The sequence below is a fragment of the Hyposmocoma kahamanoa genome, unplaced genomic scaffold (assembly GCF_003589595.1).
Source record: "Hyposmocoma kahamanoa isolate Upper Pololo Valley unplaced genomic scaffold, ASM358959v1 78, whole genome shotgun sequence".
Taxonomy (NCBI): Eukaryota; Metazoa; Arthropoda; class Insecta; order Lepidoptera; family Cosmopterigidae; genus Hyposmocoma; species Hyposmocoma kahamanoa.
In genome coordinates, this window is record NW_020653945.1 from 6559040 (window position 1) to 6582538 (window position 23499).

The 23499-nt window shown below is 34.1% G+C and overlaps 1 protein-coding gene across 1 annotated transcript in view; it reads right to left on the reverse strand.

Annotated features, from left to right (window-relative positions):
• Positions 1 to 23499, reverse strand: part of LOC113232961 (voltage-dependent calcium channel type A subunit alpha-1) — a 329573-nt gene that overhangs the window by 19732 nt on the left and 286342 nt on the right. Inside the window, exons 10-23 of the mRNA XM_026467881.1 lie at positions 22312 to 22427; positions 21174 to 21233; positions 19883 to 19984; positions 18526 to 18723; positions 15624 to 15838; positions 14713 to 14925; positions 13840 to 14013; positions 10245 to 10301; positions 9936 to 10025; positions 8728 to 8831; positions 7928 to 8050; positions 6066 to 6249; positions 4778 to 5034; positions 2352 to 2495 (exon numbers count right to left, since the gene is read on the reverse strand). Coding sequence (XP_026323666.1) covers positions 2352 to 2495; positions 4778 to 5034; positions 6066 to 6249; positions 7928 to 8050; positions 8728 to 8831; positions 9936 to 10025; positions 10245 to 10301; positions 13840 to 14013; positions 14713 to 14925; positions 15624 to 15838; positions 18526 to 18723; positions 19883 to 19984; positions 21174 to 21233; positions 22312 to 22427 — 2037 coding nt within the window. The remainder of the gene's footprint in view (positions 1 to 2351; positions 2496 to 4777; positions 5035 to 6065; positions 6250 to 7927; positions 8051 to 8727; positions 8832 to 9935; positions 10026 to 10244; positions 10302 to 13839; positions 14014 to 14712; positions 14926 to 15623; positions 15839 to 18525; positions 18724 to 19882; positions 19985 to 21173; positions 21234 to 22311; positions 22428 to 23499) is intronic.

Consider the following 23499-nt stretch of genomic DNA (forward strand, 5'->3'; position numbering starts at 1 on the left):
ACATTGAGGGTGCGAATTTATCGGTAACAAATAATTAATCAGTTTTGCACTCGCAAAGGGATGACATTACTACTTTAATGTGCGTAATAATGTTAGTTCGTCTACTCTTAAAATGATACCCAGATTTCACACGACCTTTTTAATGCTACCAACGCCGCAATTTGCATCTCAACCTAGCTAAAGCAGCTGCACGCCGCTGCCAGAACCACTGCTAAGAAGAAAGGCTACCAATATATTTGGACTCGCAACGCTCGCATCTTCATACGTAAAAGGAACGAAAGTCCTTAACTTAGAAGAACCTTAACTTAGAAGTTTTTTCCATTGTTTTGTTTATTATATAATAATTCAACATGCTTTTATTACATAAATTATTCTAAATTCAATCTTAATTTGTATTACCAAAATGTTAGAGGCCTCAGAACCAAAACAGAGAATTTGTATTTACCTGTGCTGTCAAATAACTACGACATTTTGGTGTTGACCGAATCATGGCTTAACGAGACTGTCTTTGATCATCAATACTAATAAATGCTACCTGACTTGACTTATTTTATAGACAATGCATTTTTAACAGAGGTTAGCAGTATTCGAGACTTGGGTGTCGTCATAGACGCTACACTAAGTTTTATTAAGCATATTGATTCAATCATTAGCAAAGCTTCTAGGCTAACCGGTTTTTCACTACATACCACGGTTGGTACGAGAAGCCATCGAGATCACGAAGTACAAAACATTTAACAGTGATGATGGTTTTAAACTGTCCAGTGCATGGAATCCGGTCCTTAGTGCGTGCAGTAATAAAAACAAAAACACCTCGAGTTCAGTTTCGCGTGTGGATACAGTAAGTGTGGTTTGTGTGAAAAAAGTGAGTGACAATGGTAACGCCACAACAAATCGCGATGAAGGTAGTCGTCGACAGCGCAAGAGGGTAGACAGATATGTCTGCCCATAAAGCTGTCATCTGCCGCCGTCCAGTCAACCCGTGACCATGGAGCGTGCAATCCGTTCCGAAATATCGGGAAAATAAAAAGAAGTTATACCGTGGTAAGAAACCTGTTACTAGTGATAATCATTTAGTGAATAACCACGAAAGTCTTAAAATCTATATAACCGGTTTTGTATAAATACAAATGAAAATTTTTAACGAGCCAATTGTATCTATTTTAATCTATAACAGTTTAGTTCGCAGTATTTTAGAATATTGCTCTACTGTCTGGAACCCAAGTCACCAGGTTCATTCAAATAGAATTGAAAGTATTCAGAAACGTTTCCTCTATCATTTAACATACAATAATTTAAATGTAAACAGCTGTTCTCGTGCGAGTCACTTCTCTCTCACTTTAACATGTTCTCTTTGCAAAAGCGCCGTAAAGCTATCATGGTATTATAGCTGCACCTGACATCCTGCATCGTTTACGTTTCTCCGTCTCCCGTCTTGGCAGTCGCCTGCAAAATCGTAAAACATTTTCGCTCCCTATTTGTAGAACTAACTTCGGTCAACGCTGTCCAATGTATCGCATGTGTTCTTATTGCAATGTTATACGTCTTGATTTCGATATTTTCACTGGTTCTGTTGTCTCAGCTAGGAACTCAATTAGAAAGTGTCTATTATGTTAACTACGCGACTGACTTTGTTGGGTTTTCTTAAAATACTTGAAATTTAGAGTTACTGTCACTTATTTAATATTTTGATACTTATACAGTTATTTTGGCCTGTTTTGTATGTTGTGTTCACATCAAGTAGGATACATTCTTATCGTGTTACTATATAAATGAAATACTTGAAGTTTATATCTGAATTGTATCCAGTTTTGTGAACCGAATAAAAAAAAATTGTGTGACTATAATTTTTCCATTTTTAACTGACTTCAAAAAAAGTGGATTTCAAAGATTCTTTTCTTATTGGAAATTGGGTGCCTCAATAGTGGTTCCATTCAAATTTGAAGAAAATATGTTACCTCTAAGGAGGATGAATTCTGTTTATTGAATTTCTCCCACTTTTCGTTAAATGATTTAATTAAAACTTGGCACATAGATATCATTTCAACGGTGATGATGAAAAGGCAGACAGATGAGAGGAACTTTTCAACAGTGTACAGCAGCTACCTTGTGCTTGGGCTCATATGATTCGTTTTGGCAAGGAATTCCACGTGAGAGGACTTTCAAGAATTTCAGTTATCGTTGAGGAGACCGCGGTAACGAACACAGCGAAAGCGGATAAACATACTTTTGAGGTAGGATTTTTATTAAAAAAATTATAATAATTTATTGTCAGTCCTACATCACTTGTCTAGCCTGGTTGCTAATCAAATTAGGCTGGATATTAAATAGTTAAATAGAAAACTTCTTACTGTGGCCACCCTTCCCCCGTCTGCACGGCGAAGAGCGTGAGCATGGCGGTGGCGACGTTGTCGTAGTGAAACGACTGCGTCGACCACTCCCGCTTAGCCACCTTCGGCAGCAGACTATTCGCTTCGTAGATAAAATACGACCCTCTGAAAATGGAAGCACATTATTTTTATTGTATCGGCAATTCATAATATTTGTGGAAACTCAGTTATTCTGAAGAGATGATAAAACAAATATTAGGTATATAAATACACTCTTGGACACATAGCTCGAGTCACCTTGCATTTTTATTTTTAAAGGGGTAGAGTACAAAAATATTGTTATCACCAAAGTATAAGTTTTCTAAAATACAAATTTATAACAAGGACGCGAAGATTATAGAAGGACGTTTAATAAGCCATAACTGCATAATAGTTATAATTATTAATACAAAAATCGAATACTCAGAAAAAATTCCTTCGATCCGGCCGAATTCGAACCGACGTCTTCTAGCTTATCGTGTCAGACGCTATACCAACTAAGCCACGGAACGAACCAGCGGACCTCACGAATTTTTCTATGTGCTTGCGTCGTATCTTAGTATTTGGTTTTACAACGACTTTTTAGTCGGAGCGCCATCTATGACAAATCTATGAAAGATTTATCACCCAGTTAGTACCTTTACAACTACTAGTCCTGGCGATAGATGTCGCTATTATATTTAATAGTTTTTGATCAATCACACAATGTTTCATTTTAGGGCTAAATGCCCTAAAATGAAACATTGTGTGATTGATCAAGAATGGCGTACAGTGAACATAAATAACAAATAACATCAAGGTGAGTGAGAGAGGCTCTAAACAGGTCAAGGAGCTGGCTATGAATCGTGAGGAGTGGAGGCGGCTACACCGAGAAGAGTCTGGCTTTTAAATAGAAGGGCATTGAATTATCTGTCAGGGAATATTATTATATTGACGGAATATTCTCTATTCACAATCATGTTCTAGTGGTTAGGCCTTAAGGGGGGCTAAATTTAGTAAATAATGAAACTGATAAAAATCATCCATTAGCAATATTCAACTGGTAAATTTTCTATTACGTTGCTGTTGCATACCTGTGGCATTTTGATTCTCTTGTTAGAAATCTTAATCAATCAACTAAAGTAAGAAAGGTGCGAATACGTCTAATAAGACCTATCATTTCGATGTATATTTTATATGCTTGTAATACGGTGATAAAGGAGAGATCAAATGCATTAAGCACTAATCTGATTAAGGGCGCCTTCAAATTAGATGCTTATTGAAGCGCCGTGGTTGCAGTTGCGCCACTACTAATTTTGATAGAATATTTAGAAGCACAGTTGCAGCACCACTATCATATTAATACTGCGCCGTTTGTTACTATAATAACAATAATGCGCGCTCCACTTTTGCAGTTACAATTAAGGCGAGTCACGACAAAAGCTGTTTTACTAGATGAAATGGTTTAGGTATTTCGTATGAATATCGGTCTTACAAAAAATATACCAGATACCAAAGGATATTGTCTTAAGAATGTGTTAACTTGTTACACAATAGGATGTACTTTATCCAGTCATATAAAAACCTGAAAACGGGCTAAAAGAAAAGTCTGAAACGAATTATTTAAGAATAAAATATCTAACTTTGCACGTAATTTTAATATAAAGATATTTAAGTACTACAGAGAGCCGGCTAAATTTCGTTTTTTAACAGAAGCCCTACAGTTATTAAATTCATATTTATCCCTAAATTTGAAAGTTGCCGCCCGCTGCCCAGTCAGTCGCCATCGGGCGCTTATCGATGTCGGATCTGTGTCAAATTTTCTCCCTCTATTCTTATTTTTAACCGACCTAAAAAAAGAAGTAGGTTTTCAATTCGACTGACTTTTTTTGTTATTTTTTTGTTTATGTTACACGATTACTCCGGGATTTGTGAACCGATTCTGATGATTCTTTTTATTATTGGAAAGAGGGTACCTCAGTATTGGTCTCATTTACATTTGAAGAAAATTATCCATCTCTAAGGGTGGCAAACTAGGCGATGAATCCGGGTTCGCGCACTTTCCGGTAACCGATTTCAACTAAACTTGGCAAATAGATGTATTTCCATGAACTTTTGAGGTCACTTTTTTTTATAAAAATTACTATTGTATTCCTATTAAATTACACCGCGCAGATTGCGGGCTGGAAGGGGCGACACTTCAAACCTCACCTCCTAAAATCTAGTCTCGCGTGAAATATCTCGCCTTAAGTGAACTGAACAGATGTGCGGTTGCCGTTCTACAATCGCGCCACTGCAGCGCTTCTTCAAGCATCTTATTTGAAAGTGCTTTAATTGTAAACGCGGACCCTTGTCATGCGACAACTTTGAGTTCTTAGGTTATAGAATCATCTAGTGTTAAAATAATTAAAAATCGAAGTAATACTTACTGGCAGTCTTCAAAAGTATTCTTACTGATATCGTTGCAGTGAAAAAATTTACCATTAAAAAGTTGAACTGCAATTACAGCGAATATGAATTGAAACAATATGTACACAATGAGAATGTTAATGACATTTTTCAAAGAGTTCACAACACAGTCAAACACTGCTTTTAACTTTGGAACACGTTTTATAGTTTTCAAAGGTCTCAGCACTCTTAACACTCTTAACGACTTTATTGTAGACAGATTCTGTCCCGCCGACTTCTTCACGCCTCTGTAACAAATAAGAATATTATATGTTAGAAGCTATTAGAAACTAATTAGAACAATTATTACACTCAAACAGAAGGACATTGTCATGCCAAAATATTTGAAATAATAAATATTGTAAATGATGAATGATGAAAAAAAGGTTATATTATAAAGAGAAACCCCTTCTTCTCAGGGGAATCGCCTTACGAACGAATACTAGTGTTTTGTCAATGTTTCAATTTCTAGTGTAAATTGTTTACTTATGAAATAAAGATGTTTTTGATTTTGATTTCATTGTTACACAAAGCGATACCTATGAACACTACGCCAACTTAATTTTTGGACCTGTTCTGTTTTTATTTTATTTTTCGTTTCTCTTTTTTCACCAAATTCGTTGTTATGCTTTTTGGAATTTTGTATTACGTTTCTTTATTTTGTTTTCACAAATTTCGGTGAGCATAATAAATAAATATGGCTGTCTACAAAAATGACAGGACTTGACCAAAAAACAAAATTGGCGCAGTGTTTCTTTGTTTTTTTTTTAACAAAATTTTGGGAGCATAATATTAGCATATATATGTCTGTAAACATATATATAACTATTTGCAAAAACAACAGAAAACGACCAAAAAAAAAAGTTGGCGTAGTGTTCATTGGAGGTATCGATTATTAACATCATAAACATCATAAACTTTTGTTCCATGATTTTTAATAATTAATGTAATGTAAACATTTAAATTGATCTCTCTAATCGGTTAACTCTGTGCGGTAACAAAACAAAGGTCTAGCGTAAATACAAATCCAATACAAAAACGCAGGAGCGGGCGTGAAAGTCCTCGAGAATGACGCTTACACGTGTGAACTTACTGCTCTACTGCCAAATACAGATCTAGAAAATGTCAAATAGTGCAACAAAAACTTAAAAGTTTGTTTTTGGTACATTTGTGAAAAGTTATGGAACAAAAGTTGTCGTTTCTGATGGTAGTAATATAGTCCAGGGAGGCTATTGCTATTTTTAAAATTACCCTGTAGATAAAGAGGACGTACCCGATTTCAAAACCGAAGCTAACTAAGGCGCAGATGACGACCGCGGCGTCCATGATGTTCCAGAGGTCGCGCAGGTACGCGCTGGGGTGGAACAAAATGCCGAGATCGACGATCTTTAACAACATTTCCACGGTGAACACGCCCGTGAACGCGTAGTCGAAATAGTTTAGGATTTTATTCCTGTGAATAAAGGTCATTATCAGTGAAATTAATGGGATATTTAAAGAAAAAATTATAAACAGCAGAAACAATTGAAAAAAAAACGCGGGAAAACAAATGAATGCCTATGCCTATATGTCTACAAACAAATACACGTATTAACATTGAAAGTTTAAATAGAAAATATATTGCATAATAGACATTCGAGTTCGGAGACGACTCCGTGATCGAGTGGCTTGTACACCGGTTTTCATGGTGTCGACATCTCTGAGGTCCCGGGTTCGGACCCCGGCCGGGTCAATATAGAATTTTTTTTATATTAGCCAGGGTCTGTGCCTACAGCTCCGTTACCTATCTAGAAAATAGGGAGGGTACTGTACGTGCACCCGGGGCGGCTCACATAAGGGACTAACTAGCTTTCTGAGCCCCGGATGAAGTCCGTACAAATGGGCAGATCTGTGGTCAGGACTTGACTTAGTAGGTCCCTGTGTGGACTTGCCTGCATAGGTTATAGTGACCTTCCCGTGTAACCAAGAGGTTAATAGGGAGGGTCACTATGAACAAAACTTATGTAGAAAAGATATGGGAGCTGTCCCGGGTGTGGGTGTTTGTGGTACCGTCGTTGTTTCCGATTTCCATATTACAAATGGTTTAGATGCCTTCCTTTGGGATCAGAACAACGTATGTGATGTTGTCAAATACACAAATAAATACATTCCTTCTTAGAGCACGATTAACAAAACAACCGGATAACTCACATATTTCATTACTTCACGTATTCGGCGACAAGCTTGCTTGATCTCTATGACATTGACTTACATGCCGATTCTTTTGAACTACTTCTTAAGAAGGCGAATATGTTTTTAATTTATTACTTTTTACGTATATGAAATTAGTTAATAAACAGGTTAAAGTTCTGACATTCGTAAAGCAAATTTGTATTAGTAACTTTAATTTATTTAAATTCTGTCGTCATCCTGTATCTTTGTTACTCTTAATATTAATCTAGTATGTGGATATTTTGGATAAGCTCTGTGAGCCCGCTCGCACTATAGAATCATAGGTTCCCAAAGTTTTTGCTCACCGCCCACTTAGGCAAGATAAAAAAATTTCAACGCCCACCACAAAAAAACAATTGAAAACACGTATTTTTTTATATTACCTTAACATAAAAATCACAAAGAAAAAAATTATATATGTAGTGTAGTTTATGTAGATAATGTACCCCCTGGACAGCACCAAACCCCCCAATCGCTTCCGAAGCCCCTACCGCCCGTTCGGACCTTCAGCGCCCACTGGGGCGGTAGGGACCTCTTTGGGAAACTATGGAATAAATAAATAAATTTGAGTCAAATTTTCAGGCTTTCGTCGAATCACCGACGCGTATGCTCTTGATTAAGAACCAAAACGTTCGATACAAAATACGTGAGTTGTCCGGCAATTGAACGTTTTGTAGTGATTAATATGCACTGAAAACTAAAGTAACGATGCATCCCCCAACGTCTCGTTACAAAAAGCTGAGTAGACTAAAATAGTAGCATTTGAAATGTACCTGTTTCTATTATGCGTTTTATCCCAAGTTTACTTTTTTAATCGTTTTGTTTGTATGTAAACCAAACATTTTTTTTTTGATATATAAAAAAATGTATTATTATCTTTTGCTTTAGATTGATCTAACTAATAGGAACAAAATTCTCACCTATCGCTATCTTCAAGAACGGGATCTTCAGCTGCTAAAGCCGCGGAACTCATACATATAACTACCATGATAAAAAAATCAAAATATCTTAAATTTACAACCCAGTGTGCGCCTCGCCTAATTCTGTAACAAACAAAATACATAGGACAGACCAAAAAAAAGTCAAAACCGTTTATTTGCTAGAATACATTAAACAAGATTTTATATAATTGAGACCAAAATAGAATAAAACAAAACATGAAAATAGCATCCAAATATAAAATAATTATGTAGTTTAGTATCATGTAAAGTAATGTTGTAGAAAAAAAAAATTGAGTTACCCCACTTTTTTGGTGATAGCCTCAATTATCATCAGTATAGTATGGAAATTGTTAATTTTTTCGTTACGTTTTATTATTTCATGTCTTAAATTCTAATTACTCTCTAACTGTGGACATAGTGTGACATAGTGGTCCATTAGCCAAACCGAAAAAATATTTTTAGAATCGTGAACCCCTTAACTGTTTTGTTGTTTGTAGATGATTGTATACTTTAATGGACATATTAAATGATTAATATTTACAGGCGTTACTTTGCATAAGTTCATGTTAATAAAAATGGAAGTCCGCGAACCCAATTGGTTGGCGGAGTAGCAAATTAATTTATTTCCATTTTTATATTAAATTAGTTTTTCTTTATGTCTTTGTAGTAAGGAGTTTGACTTAAAAAAATAATTATTTTGCCTCGAGCTCGTCGCTGTAATGCATCATAAATTTTTTTAAAGTAATGTCTGATGCAAAGTTAGTTTGTCGATTACTTACGGATTAGTGGGTGACAAAATAAACATGGACGAATATGGCAGCATTGGTTTTGGTCCATCTGGTATCTCCTCATCTTCTTTTTTGGCCTCATCTTTCTTCTTGTTCTGCAATTAGAACAGTGAATTTACAAACCACACTACGTACAAACCAAATCACTATTCGTTTGCTTTTGATTTAACTCAACGTAGGTATAGTCGCCTTCATAAATATGTTTACACATTGTGAAACTGCAATCAAATAACGTCCGTAAGAGTTTACCCTTTAAACATTTACTGACATTAATTATATTGTTTCTGCAAAATTTTTCAAGATTGAAATTAATATTTCATATGAAAATTGGATTCTCATTTCGTCTATATGTACATTAAATACACTGTACTAGAACAGATCTCGAAGGAAATATGATGTTTAACTAAAACTTAACAAAATTAATAGCAAAGGAGGGTGTTTGTAAAATATATTTAGACGGCAAAACTACAAGTCCATGTCCCGTTAGTGTATTTCTAACTAATTCACTAAACATCACATAAAAATTTGGATATGTAACAAAAAGGGTAGGTACCTAATTTGATTTCTTAACATTTATATGCTCTAATCTATTTCTAAATCTCTATTTAGACCGAAATTTTTAGCTAATCGCACAATAGAACTTAATCAAGTAAATAGTTATGCTACTCCAGAAATTAAAACAGCTAATGTAAGTGAATTATGCGCTTGTTTCGATCATAAGCAAACAATAGTGCTAAAAAAATTACTATGATGTTAGGTGATTAAAACGTTTTATTATCACTTTTCACATTTGGTCGTGTTAATAACGCTGTATTAGAAATCTATTAAACATTAGCCACCTACGAAAATGTCAAAATAATCCTGAAAAAATGTCACAAAACACCTAGAACAATCGGCCCACATAAGCGACATTTAGTCCAGTACGATTGCTCTTAAAATATTGTTGATTTCAGAACATGAAAACAAAATGTTGGAATAAAATAAAAAAGGGATCTGTTGCTCACACAGAAATAGGCAGAGACTAAGGCATACATGCATGTGTTATGTATCTCACAATCATTGTATGAGATACAACTCAAATTTTGTAAGGAGCGGTTAAATAGCTTTAGAAAATTTGAGCAAATCAACAATAGTTTAAGTACTGGATATCAATGCAGACGACAATGCGTAGCCGAGCAGTTTGCGGCAGCTTCGTTTACCTTCCTACTCGATGGCGAAGAAGGACTTAAGTCTCCCCTAGGTGGTGTCCCATCCACCGCGTGCAATGCATCCATCTCTTTCTCCAATTCCTAATTAGGCGGAACAGAGGTTGCCGTATGAAATACAAATTTCGATTTCACTTATCAGATTAAAATCTCATACAACAACCACTCCAAATTCAACGTCGTAGGAAGTGTTTGAACATGCTATGGCTTCAGTCGTGATTCTATCTATTGTTGAAAGCATCAAAGGATGAGTCAACGTTCTAGTGTAGTAGCGTGAGTATAGAACAAAAGCAGGTGACTTACTTGAAGCTGCTTCTCCTTATCTTCCTCGACTTGTTCCTCTTCTGCCGCTGTCAATTCCTGAAAGATAGAATCGCCACATTTACACGAGAAGCGGCGTTAGATTTACAAGTGAACATTGACAGTACAGACAACATCTTTCATCACGGCTTGAGGATTATAACCACAGAACAATAAATACAGTAGAAGTGGTTAGTTAGCGCCCGACGCGTGCCAACTATATGTCTCGAAAGACCTATCTGAGCCAGTTCGCCATTTTCGCTTTGAATGGTGTGGTTGTGTCATTCTTTCGTGCAAATTCTCTAAAATCCTAGAAAAATGCCTTATTCTGCTGTTTCGGTGTGTAAAAATGATAGTCACAGCAAAAATATTATCCGTGGTGGTATTTCATATCATCGGAAAGTTTTATTTTAATAAATCTTAAATTTTCTGTTCATCGAAATATTTTTTGTTACAAGAAATGAAAGTAAAGCTTATGCCCCTGCAATATGATCGCTTCTTATTTGGAGAACTAAATTAATAACTCCAATTCGTCGTTGTTCAGCAATGAACCGCTAGATGGCAGAATATTGATTGAAATTTCAATGTAATATCAAAATATCGTAACTTGTTATAATAGGTATTTCAACAGGAACTTTCAAACGAACAATAGGAACTTTCAACGATATCGTCTCTGGAAAGCCGTAATGCTGTAACATTTAAACACTCAACTTTTCACTGGAGCCAACACAAAAATTGCAAAAACGAAAAAAAATATAATTTTATAACTCTGAAACGGTTCGAGTTTTTTGTGCCAAATTTAGCAAATAAACCTATAAAAAATAGGACTTCTTAACAATAAACTCGGATTTGAAGTAGTCCTACTCCTAACGACGATTATGTGGGTTACGACAACTTGATTTTTAGATTTTAACCCCAAAGAATGCTGTAATTTTCAAGTTAATTTGTATGAAGGTGTGACTAATGCCGTAAACCGTAAACTGGCTTACGATATTCTAAGAGTGATGTAAATGAATTAGCGCTCCTTAACACATTTTTGGTCTTCAAATGTTAACTTCTTGAAGATGTACGAAATTCAATACTGCTGTAAGAGTGTTTTTTAAACCAAGGCAGGTAACATTAAAATGGTGTTAGTGAAAATCACATGCAATTTACATGGCTTTTAAAACGTTTATTATTAAAAAGAACCACTATTTAGTCTTTTTCACAAATAGTGGTTATTTGTGAAAATGACTTTGGTCACAATGAGTACAATGAAATAAATCGAATTACAATATTGGAGATTTAACACAATAAAACAAAATCATTGACACTTTGTGTGCCATATTACATCGTTCTTAGAACTAATGAATTATAAATTCCTTAAATTCCATAAAAGAATAATAATCAACAACTAATCTTACTCTTGATTATTAGTTTTTCATTTTCTATTCTTATATTTTCTATTTTATTATATTGCCTGGTACCTATAAGGAAAAAAGATTATCTACACGTTAAGTATTTAAAATTATTACGTGTTAGTATAAATTGAATAATAATTAAACCATCCCTATTCCTCGTAGGCACTAGGTAATGAACGAAAATAGTAAAAAAAAAGAAACATTTTATCATGATTATAATTTAAATTAAAATCAAACTATATTCATCCATTAAGCAGACTTCATAATAAAAAGAAAATAAAATTAAACCTTCTAAATAGTGTCGTAATTCTTTGTCATATTCCGTGAACTGCAACCAGGTTAAACATCATTGATATATTCGAGTAGTAACTGGTTAATTGAAGGTTTAGGTCTGGGACCTGCAACCGGCTTCTGCATTATTGGTCTTTTTGAAAGTACATATTTTCTATGATAATTTCAGTAGATACATGAATAAATTTTTCTCAGGGTTTCTAAACGTGGGCGTCAGATCATAAACTTTTGTAGAGACTAGTTTTGAGTTTGGCCTGTTGCATATTTTTTGACGACATGTCACGGAGCTTCTTGATGCAATTTGTGGCATTGAATCTGGTTAAATTATTCTCGGTGGAAGATTGTTGCACATTGGATTAGATTACAATTTATTAGAATAGTCTGATATTTAAATTTTCAGTCTTAGATTGTTTTGATCTAGTAGCATAGCGTTCGTCGACAGAAAATTGTTTCTTTGTGCTCTTTTTTTTTAAATGTGTAGAATATATTTTATACGTGTATCTATTTTATTATTAATTAAACTTTGTGGTATGCATGTCTTAACATACCTACATTCATTTAGACTATTGATATTATGACATAATCTGTGCTATTGGCTGTACCAAGGTTGATGCTATCCAGAAATTAGATTTTGTGATACATGAGTTTGCTGAATAAATGATAATGATTACTGTGATGTGAAGTGAGAAAAAACTTCATAAATAGACGGAAACGTACTACAGGTATTAACAGTTCTCTGCCGGCCCCGATGGGAGAACGGCTAGAGATATGTGTATGTATCCAGAAAATGGCTTGTTGCAATATTGTATCTAAATCCGTTTTAGTGACTTAGTGAATAATAACATATTCACATACCTACATAATACAATAACTTTTAACTTTGTAGGATTTCTCAGTCGAATAAAATCACTTTACTCATCTGATTTGGGTAAATTTCACTATAAAATAAATGCATCGTATTTACGAGTCCTACGTAGTTCATTAATTTCTGACTCTTATGATCTAAATAAATAAATGAGTTTAAATATAATAAGTAATAAAATGAAATAAGGAAAAGAAATAATATTTTCAATAATAATTGAAAAAAATACTTTCGATTTTGCTATAAAAAACCTCGGACAACACACACAAGTACCACTGCTGTATGCGTAATCTCTAAAGATTGCTGTAAGTCGCGGTGTTATTAAGCGAGGGAAGGATAAAATAATGTAAGGAGAAGTTCTGTACTTGTTTACATTTATTTTTAAATATCGTAACTCTACACTCATTGCACTGTTAAAACTCGGACCTTTACAACTCTGTAAATCACATTGTCCGTACTTAACAATACCCAAGTAAATGCTGTAAGTGGTACAATTTTAATATCAGGGAACGCAAAAATGCTGAAAACAGAGGCACAGAAAAATTTAATTACGTGTTCTTTATGTAACGCACATTTTGCAAAAAACACTGGATTTTATAGGGGTTAAATCTTTTAAAATGCCTTAACGAGAAAAAATCGTTAAAAAATTATGCTGTCCAGAGTTTATTTTTCATTTTAGAGACGTGAGACCCAGACCAACCGAACCAAAAAAAAAACTGAACAAGAATATGCAAAAAAAGCATTTTTGCAGGTATTGCGGGTTACAGCATTATCCATATTCCAGAGACGATATGCCAACAGTGTAAAGTTTAAATTATATTAACTATCCAGAGTTTGTTAAGCATTTGTTTTTCAATTTGAAACTACAACCAATCAATATCAAGATTTTGTAGTGTTTCAAATTAGGAGTGTGTGAAATTTGGCGACATTGGTTCTGATAGTAATCGAGGCATAAGACCCTTCCTTTGTTTTTTTCTTCCGTGATTATAACAATATAGTAGACGTATCAATCAAAGCCAAGGGTTTATAAGAGTTGTTTACGTACCTGGGCATTTGCCAAATTGTCGACAGCGATAGCGAGGAACACGTTCAGCAGTGTGTAGTTGCCGAACAGTACGAGGATGACGAAATATAGCGAGTAAATCATGCCTCGCTGTATACCGCCCTGCGACTGGATACCGTCGTACATCACTTCGTTCCAATCTTCACCTGTTAAGATCTGTGAAAATTAAAAGGGGTTTAGACCAACACATCAAAAAGTCTATTGCTGCATTAAATCATCAAATAGAATAAATCAATGAAAATTTGTAATAAGGACACATATCCATCATCTGTAAAATGACAACTTTTCTGAAGAGAGATTTTAAGATTCTACGAACGAAATTAGACGATTTCTTTTTATGCTTAAGAGTCTATACTACTTCAGTTCGTATTAAAATGTTTCAGGTACTAATACGGTTCATTTTGCTTGGGTCGAGCGGTAGGGACACTGGCTTTATTTCAGAATTTATCTTTTTACAATAGAAATTGAAGCCATTTAAAAAATGTATATCGTAATCTATATACGTGTTCTATATGTTAAGTTGATATAAAAAAAACCTAAGTAAGTACCTATTGAATACATCGATTTTCTAATTTGTAATCGACTTTTTAACCCTAGCGCCATCTATGAGAAATCTATTAAAGTATTTCGTTACCCAGTTAGATACCTTTACTAACTTTAACTGTAATAATTTTTTTATCGAATTGATATTCAATTATTTTTTGTGAAATTACTCCACTAGTTTGTTATAATTATTAATACAAAGATTTGTTTAATAATAGTGCGAATTATTTTTGTGACTTTCATGTGATAAAAACATTTTTGTTGTTTTTAATATTTTAAAAATTTTATTGTAAATCATTGAAATGTCTTTACCTGGAAGACAGTTAGCAGCGCGATGGGAAACGTGTTGAAGTTAGTAGGCGGAGTACCCTCTTCGAAATTGAACTGCCCTCCAAAGAGCTGCATGCCCAGTAGAGCAAAGATGAGAATGAACAAGAATAGAAGGAACAGCAGAGAGATGATGGATCTCATTGAATTCAGGAGAGATATCACCAGGTTCCGCAATGATGACCAGTACTTCGTAACCTGAAAAGAATCAAAAGTACTTTTAGATTAAATACTGACAACAATACGCCTAAACGCGGACAATTAATAGTTATTTGTTATGCAAGGATGAAAAGTTGTTGTTTGACGCGAGTGCTTGTATTGAAACATGAGCAAGCGAAGAATTCTAAGATTGAAGCGAGTAGTTCAAAAATAGAATCCTGAGCGTATTTCAAGGAACGAGACGCAAAACAACTTTGCTGCCGAGCGAAACATACAACGGTTCGCCTCACAATAGCGAAGAAAATGGATGAAAGAAAAACGGTTGACAACAAATCAGTTTTAATAAACAAAATTAGTCATCGTTGTCAATTTAATGTCAACAATAATAAGAATAGACTATACCAACGGATTTAAATTACATAAATAATATACGACAAATCGCGTAGTTGAACGTGTCATTATATTTTCTTTTTCATCCAAAAAAAGGTGCACCATAGGCCGTCTTCAGGTTCGAATATCAAAAACGTTTTCCACACTATAGTAGAAAAAACGCTTTTGCGCGCAGATTACTAATGAGAAAAAAAGCCTTTCCGAGCTAGTGAGGTGAAAAATATGTAAACCAAATTGCAATTACGTCCTTTTCCCAAGTATCGAAATCCCAAGACTTCAAATAAAGATGAAAATCAACATTATCTTAAAGGACTCATCAAAAAGGACAACCGACAAGTGAAACTAACCTTGAATATCCTCAACAGTCTTAAAGCTCTAAGTACAGAGAGACCGAAGGATCCTCCCTTGACCTCCGACCATACAACCTCGAAGATGGAGCCCGAAATGACCACGCAGTCAAACCGGTTGAACGAGGACTCGAAATAGATCCTCGGTCCCAGTGCATACATTTTGATCCACATCTCCATCATGAACAACCCCAGGAACACAAATTCGGCATAGTCTGAAATGAATATTGTTAACATTAGGTTCAAATTTCACCAAGCAAGGACTAAAAATGAAAAATTTTATTGTTTGTGTTACAAAATTTGACTGTGTCGTGATCATAGTGATTATAAATGCCAAATAAATAATCAGACAATAATAACTCTGTTAAGGGCTTACTGTCAGGCGTTCTACACTAGTTAGTTATGGTACCATTACACTTAGCGAGCTTTTGATAGACTCAGAGTTCAGTACAATAATGCATTTCGCTCTATGCTGCGGCTGCCCTGGCGGTGTAGTGCGTCTGGCATGTTTGCCGTGAATAGAGTAGATGATTTTTTCGCAATAATACGGAAGAGATATTGGTCTTTTTTAGTGAGAGTGAGCGATTCGGCCAATATATTTGTAAGAACAGTATGCGATGCGTGCTACTTTGTAAGTGACCAGTCCATTTTTAAAGTTTAAATAAATTAATTATTGTTATACTATTCATTTGTAATGTGAATTCAATTCAATTTAATGTAATTTTTAATTATTTACTTCATTAATAATTATAATATTCGGTAAATAGAATTCAATTTAATTGGTTATGTAACGTAATGTAATTAATAATGTTAAACTTATTAATGGGTGTATACCTAAATAAAGAAACCTTTTATTATTTATTTTGTTTATTTAATAAAAAAATGTAGCACTTTACAGTTAGAAAGAGTGTTTTTTTATACAATTCGTTAAAATGTCATTATTATCAATGATCATTCAACAATTATAATTTTTGTGAAGTAAATTTGAAACAATAAATTTAAGTTTGAATATATTAATAATTAATCTCATAAGCAAACATGCCACAGGACGTCATACATAGGTAAATATAAAAATGTCACTGTGTTTACCGTTCGCGTATTGTTGCATGTTTTTTCTTTAGCTAGTCACTTTTAACCGACTTCAAAAAAAGGAGGAGGTTCTCAATTCGACTGTATGTTTTTTTTGTATGTATGTTACGCGATAACCATCCGTGAACCGATTTTGATGATTCTTCTTTTGTTAGAAAGAGTTACCTCAGTAGTGGTCCCATTTAAATTTTAAGAAATTATTCCACCTCTAAGGATGGCAAACTAGGACGGTTTTTTAGTACTCTCTATTGAGATTATCATTTATTAACTAAAAACTGTACAAATTTTAGACAGTAGTCAACCAATATGTAAAATTCTTGTAAGTGACAGATGCACATTGTTTCCCTACCAATAGCGTCACATGTTCTGAGTTGACACTTACGCGACAAATTTTTAAATTATCTTCAAATATAGTTTCAGGGATTTGAAGTGCTTCATTTAAACAAAATAACATTTTTCTTGGCCCTATATACTATACAGAAAATTAATTTTAAATACTTTATGAAAAGTTGTCCTATCCCTTATTGTGTACAACGCTAGAAGAAAAAGATACCGTCACTAAAGACAAAAGTCACCTTATGGGATAGTAATTAAAGTGTATGAAATTAAGTTTAAATTTGAAAAAGCGAAAGTTTTGTTTGGTAACTATGTTGTTTTCAACGTGCGATATAAGTTCAAATTTGTACAGACAAGTTGTTTTTATATTCTTATCTCATCTAGCCGGTGAACTTTTGGTTTAATGTACTAGGATAAAAAGAAAGAAATAAAATATAATTATTCAGTACAACACATAATGTTACGAGTACCATATTATGAATTTATGATTAAAAGTATATTGCACTGAAAAGGGCCCAACTCAGCAAATATTGCGGCCGAGCCTCAGCGCATGTTTCAGTGGACCCTTTCCGAAGTGGCTTTGACATAAAAATAAATAACAAATCAAATTAAAAAGAAAAAAGTTAGATCAAGTAAGAATGTCACCAAAGCAACTTGGAACAAGTTAGGATTTCAATATAAGTACCTTATTCATATTAATTTGGTAACTAAATTTATAATTGACCCCATTGTTGGCTAAATCATCACATCCTATATATATATATATATATATATATCATATACTCACTTTACAAAGACGAGATAATTAGTTTTAAACATTATTTCATGCACATAGAGTGTAATTTTATGTTGAAATATAATATTTGTTAAATAAATAACAAGAAAAGAGCATTAAAATATATGGATCAAATTAGACTCGACCCGTTTTTATAACAAATGTTAAGTACAGACGTAAAGTTATTCGGAAACTTTGGAAAGTGTATTCTTACAAAGTTTGAAATTTGCCAAAGTAACTCTGAGACATGATGTAAAAGCTACGTAGTGTTATTGGTTCGACATGGTCACAACCAAGGAGCGTGTACACGTTCCGAAATGTCGGGAAAATAATAAGAATCATATTGTGAATAGACACCTATGACTATCATTTATATATAATGAAACAATTTCATTTAATGTGTTTGTTAATTGTTGTTTATGCCTGATAAGTTACCTTTGGAACCGTCCCTAGCAAAATCGTGCGCCGGTCCTTCCATCCTTGAACGCACTCTTTTACAAGAAGCTCTACTGCTACTAGCTACAAAATTTGTGTAGCTTTTTAAATCAAACTAAACAACACGGCTGCTTGTTTAGGATGGATATTTTTTTTAAATTTGTGCAATTAAAACGCTTAATGTGCAATCTTAATTCGCTTAACGCATGTCATCTGATCCGGCCCTTATAAATTGTAACTGTGCATTAAGTTCAATTTGATACTTACATAAAAATGAAGTTAGCCACTTTGGTTGCTTGTAGTGCTCGACAGCGACGCATATAGTGTTGAAAAGCACCAACACGATGACGAACCAGTAAAACCACTGGGTCTTCACAGTGTGCCGGATCCAGAAGCGAAACCTCTTTTCCGCGCGCCAAAAGTCTGCACACTTGCCGGCCGACCGTGCTTTGCTTTTCAGGAACCCTGCTGAGACACCAATACTTTAGAACCCTTTGTTTTCGTTGAAACGTAGTAATGCCGCTAAACAAAATTACGTGAAATGGCTGAACACCTTCGATAGACAAAACGTTTACTTAGGTTCATAATGAGAATTTAATTAACACTTTTATGAATATATTTTGATTAGCAGCATTACAATTTAATACGCCTATAATACTAGCACTGTTTTTCTAGCGCACTAAGACATTTACTTTGGCAGTACAACATCTAGCGTTGGCGATGCTAGATGATCAATCAGTTACGACTCGGTAATTGAACGGATTTTTCCAAGCGTCGAAATTCTATCGGCAGCGTAACGCGATACTTGCCTCGTATAAATCTTTAACAACCTCCTTCTGGGACCATCGGGGTATCGATATATCCACAAATAACTCAGAAGTTACGCTCCAAGGTAACTTTACACCAGAATGGGAAGTTGTCTGATATTCGTCGACTAACTCTAAAGCATTACGTCTTTTTAGCTTTAGATAGCAAGGAATGTTAATGATATAATAACGACTGTATGTTTGACGACCTTTATACTTAATAACTTAGATTGAGGAATAAGTTTTGGGAACAAACGTACAGACGATATCAAAGTAGGGATCTGATAGAAGGTACACTAATCCTAAATCTATGACTAGTCTATTTTGACTACATAGAAGATGAAAAGTAATATTCTACCAGCTTCACGCTTGATCCCATACCTTGCTTTTTCTTTGGAACTGTAAACAACCAACATATAAATAGAGCACGAATATGAATGAAACTAAATAAACAATACGACATTTATCATGCAACATTCAAAAGTAATTTCGTGGGAAAGTAAATGAAAAATATAAACTTTACAATAAAGAATTTTTAATTCAAAGTATTTTGTACAGGTGCGCAAGTTGCTTCCCTTAACGATACGTATATTCAAATAAGTATAATATTGTAATAATAAACAAATAAAAAGGGTTTTACATAAAAGGCAAATTAAATGTGGAAAAACACGAACATGCTTTGTCATGCATTCAAAATAAAATCGAACAAACATACATCAACAAAAAGCCGGAAACTAATAAGCGGGGTAGTTAATTCAACAAAAATACAATTGTCACATTTAACGTGAAAATAAATCTAATTTGGGGTAAATACTGACCGTCATCTCCGCAGTCCTCATCTTGTTCTTCCTCCTCTGTATCTGTGCTTTTACTCTTCCCTAGGTTTTTTAACTTCTTTTTCGCTGCTGCTCTTCTCCGAGCTGGGGAAAATTGAAACTTTTATAATCACACTAAGTATATTTGTGAAAATACGATACTGTATGGTGCAGGTTAATACCAAGGATTCGTTAGTATCTTATACAAGTTTTATCAAGTAAACACTCGATTTAACGGTATTTTTGAAGTATTTAGATGTAATAGTGTGATTTTATCGTCAACCTACTATACATCCCACTGCTGGGCATATGTCTCGTCTAAAAAAGAGGGTTTAGACTCTAGTTCATCACGTTGACGCAATGCGGACTGGGGACTTTATAAGTTTCCCAGGAATGTGGGCTTTCCATTGGCCATTGTCATTTAATTGAGACTCCATTAAGATTATATTCCAATTATGATAATATTTGGTATTATGCTAAAATCTAATTGCAATAGCAGTTGAGTCTTAACACAGTGTCTGTGGAATACACACACGTACATAGTTTCATTTTGTTTTTGGTTTAATATTTAAATACGTAATGGTCCCTTCCAATATTTTGTACTTTTGGATTTTTTAATAATTTCTCTTTAATTATCCTCCTGTTTATGACTCTAGGTAAACAGTAAGAGTTTTTATTGTCATTTCCTATCAAATAACTTTATTTTGTTTACTGACTGTATTATTGCCGAGAGGGAGAGCCAGGAGTGTCATAGCACAGGGCTTTCCTTTTTTGAGCTCCTGTCTCCCATATCAAAGCTCTATGTTCAATTATGTACTTATATTTTGTACTTGCAGGGAGAAAATAAATTATATTATTATTAAAAAAATGGCAGTGATGTACCTTATTACAACTACAATTAAATTTAAATTTATTTTTCATGACAAATAATTAGTAGACTACATCATCGACGTGCCATAGATTCATCATTGAAGAGCAGAATAAGAAACAATTGCAATGGCGGTTGAAGGTAGCTCAAGGATTTGCCATTGATGATCCACTACGCTCAACTTTTAGCACAATACCAAACGCATAAAATCCTGCGATTGGCACTTTATCGACGTACCGCTGAGATGATTTCAAATTAGCAGGCTTGGTGCCCAGGTTTCCATCACCGTAACTGAGAGGTATTGCTAATAAATAATAACAAATGTATTTGAAATAGAAATGAAAGTAGGTACATACCGCCTGGATAAGCGACCTACTTTATGACCGATGTTAAAGATGAAATATTTAAAAAAATTAGCAATCTAACCTTCTATAATGTGAGCTTTTTCTTCTTCCGTTGTTCTTTCTTCTGCTAATATTACCTCCTCTGTTAAATGAAAAAGGTTTGAGTTATATATAACGACTTCAATTGTTTGTAAATGTTTTATATTTCTAAAGTCAGAAGTTAGGTAATTTCTTTTACCTGCTTTACATATCCACTCAACATAACCATTGAGTTCTCTTTCGAGCTGCTGCTGTCTTCTTAACTTAAGAAATTCTTGTCTATTTTCTACTTTCTCTCTTTCTTTAGCGAATTCACTGTAAATATAGCGATATAAAGGTAAAACCTATATACTAGCTTCAGTTGCACATATTTACAAAATTTTTATGTAATATATTCAGGCGTTACTTTCCGAAAATCCATGTTAATAAATTAGTTTCCTACTCTGCGAACCCCAGTGAAGGTTCGTGTGAAACACACTGACAGCTGACGCGGGTCGGACGCGTGTCGGGTCGTAAGTTCAGCGGGAAAATTCATATCGACGGCATCAAAACGCGCGGGCGCGTGTCGGGAGATACGCGGGAATCGCCCGTCAACTCGCGATCGAGTTGTTGTGAAAGCAAATGAATAGCGCGTCTCAAGCGAATAACATAACCCGACCTGCAACCGCTCTCTGTGTGTTTCACGCTAATCGTGCAAAATGGCTGCGCTTGTGTAAACCATTGATATTATTTTATATATAACACGTGTCGAATATATTTTCGGTAGTGGTGTTTGTGATTGTAGTTGCGCTTCTGTTTATTTCATTAATTTTATAAGAAAATATTCAAGACAAGCGCAGATTTTGCACAATTTGACTTTCACTGGGCTCTGCTCAGTGTAGAAAATAAATTTACTTGCATTTTTCTCTATAAAAAAGGTTTTTTACTTAATATAGAATAAAAAAAAATAAACTAAAAAAATAACTCAGTCTAAAAATATTCAACATAAAATCAAAATAAATACAAAAATGTAGCAGAAATACAATTAGCATATGAAAACTTTGTTACCACCTTTGTGTCTACCAACAAGTATGTCAACTTATTAGAAGGTAGTTTTGTTAAAACAAACACAGAGGTTAGCGGCAATAACGAGCAAATCCTACAGGTTAGACACACATTATTAGGTCACAAGGTCATCAGACCTGCTTCGGTAATCCAGCTGAGGTATGCAGTAAAGTCCTGATTGAAAAGATGCCGAGCACGTTCTTTTTGGAACTGTTCTCGACGTTCCACGCGTCCTCTTTCGTTTGAGAACTCTCTTAAGCATTCGACAAAAAATAATTCACATAAAAATTGAGTTACAGGTAGTATTATAGTACAATAAGACATGTATGGTAACTCCATACAAACGTAGCCGCGCGATTGGTATGTGTGTACACCCGCCGCGTGTCGTGAACGGACGCACACGTTCGCATAATTTCGCGATGATAGCTGCTAAAAATAATCGAATTATTTGATTATAAACAAAATCGAAACAATTCGATTTTTGACATCAATTAGTTACTACACTTCACTTTTTGATTGTTGATCTAATATCGATAGCGAATCAAAACAGTCACTAATCTACTAGTTACTAATTTTTGATCGTTACCAAATATCGTAATAGTAATAGGATTAATTGTTAAGAAATTAGTAATAGAATCGTTTTCTTTTACGTTCCGTACCTACCACAGTATGGAGGACTATTTTTAGACACCGAAAATTTAATTAGTAGGTAATAACTAAATTAGTAACTATATTCAATAAATTTACGATAAAGACGACTAAATCGAAAATCAAATGTAGGATTTATTATTCGATATTTTTTTTAGTAACAATCGCCCATCGCTAGTGTGAATGAAGTTAACAGACTGTCTTATTAACTATGATAGTTATATGCTCTAAGATGGTAGCAGTGTCACATCACCTATATATTCTAACAAACAATATTAAAAACTATGCAGTATCTACTACAGTTTCTGTAGCGAATCTTAGTAACCGCTACAATTTTTTTGTATTATACACCTTCGGTTTCTATTCATATTCTAAATTTAAATATCCATTTTTAGCACCTTTTCTTTTTGTAATAGTCTACAGCTGTCTTCGAAGATTTGGATGTTTAGTACGTACTAATTTTTTTATGTACGCAGAACTTAAGGGGTTCCAACACACTAAGTAATTTAATTTTAATTAATGACCGCTTATTTGCCCGATAATGGTAATTTTCATCAAAATTCGTTGTGGTCTCTATAAATTTCGAAATTAAAAACATAATACGAACACATAACATAAAAAGATTAAATTTAGAATTTATAACAATACTGAATAATTAATAATAATACTGAAGTGCT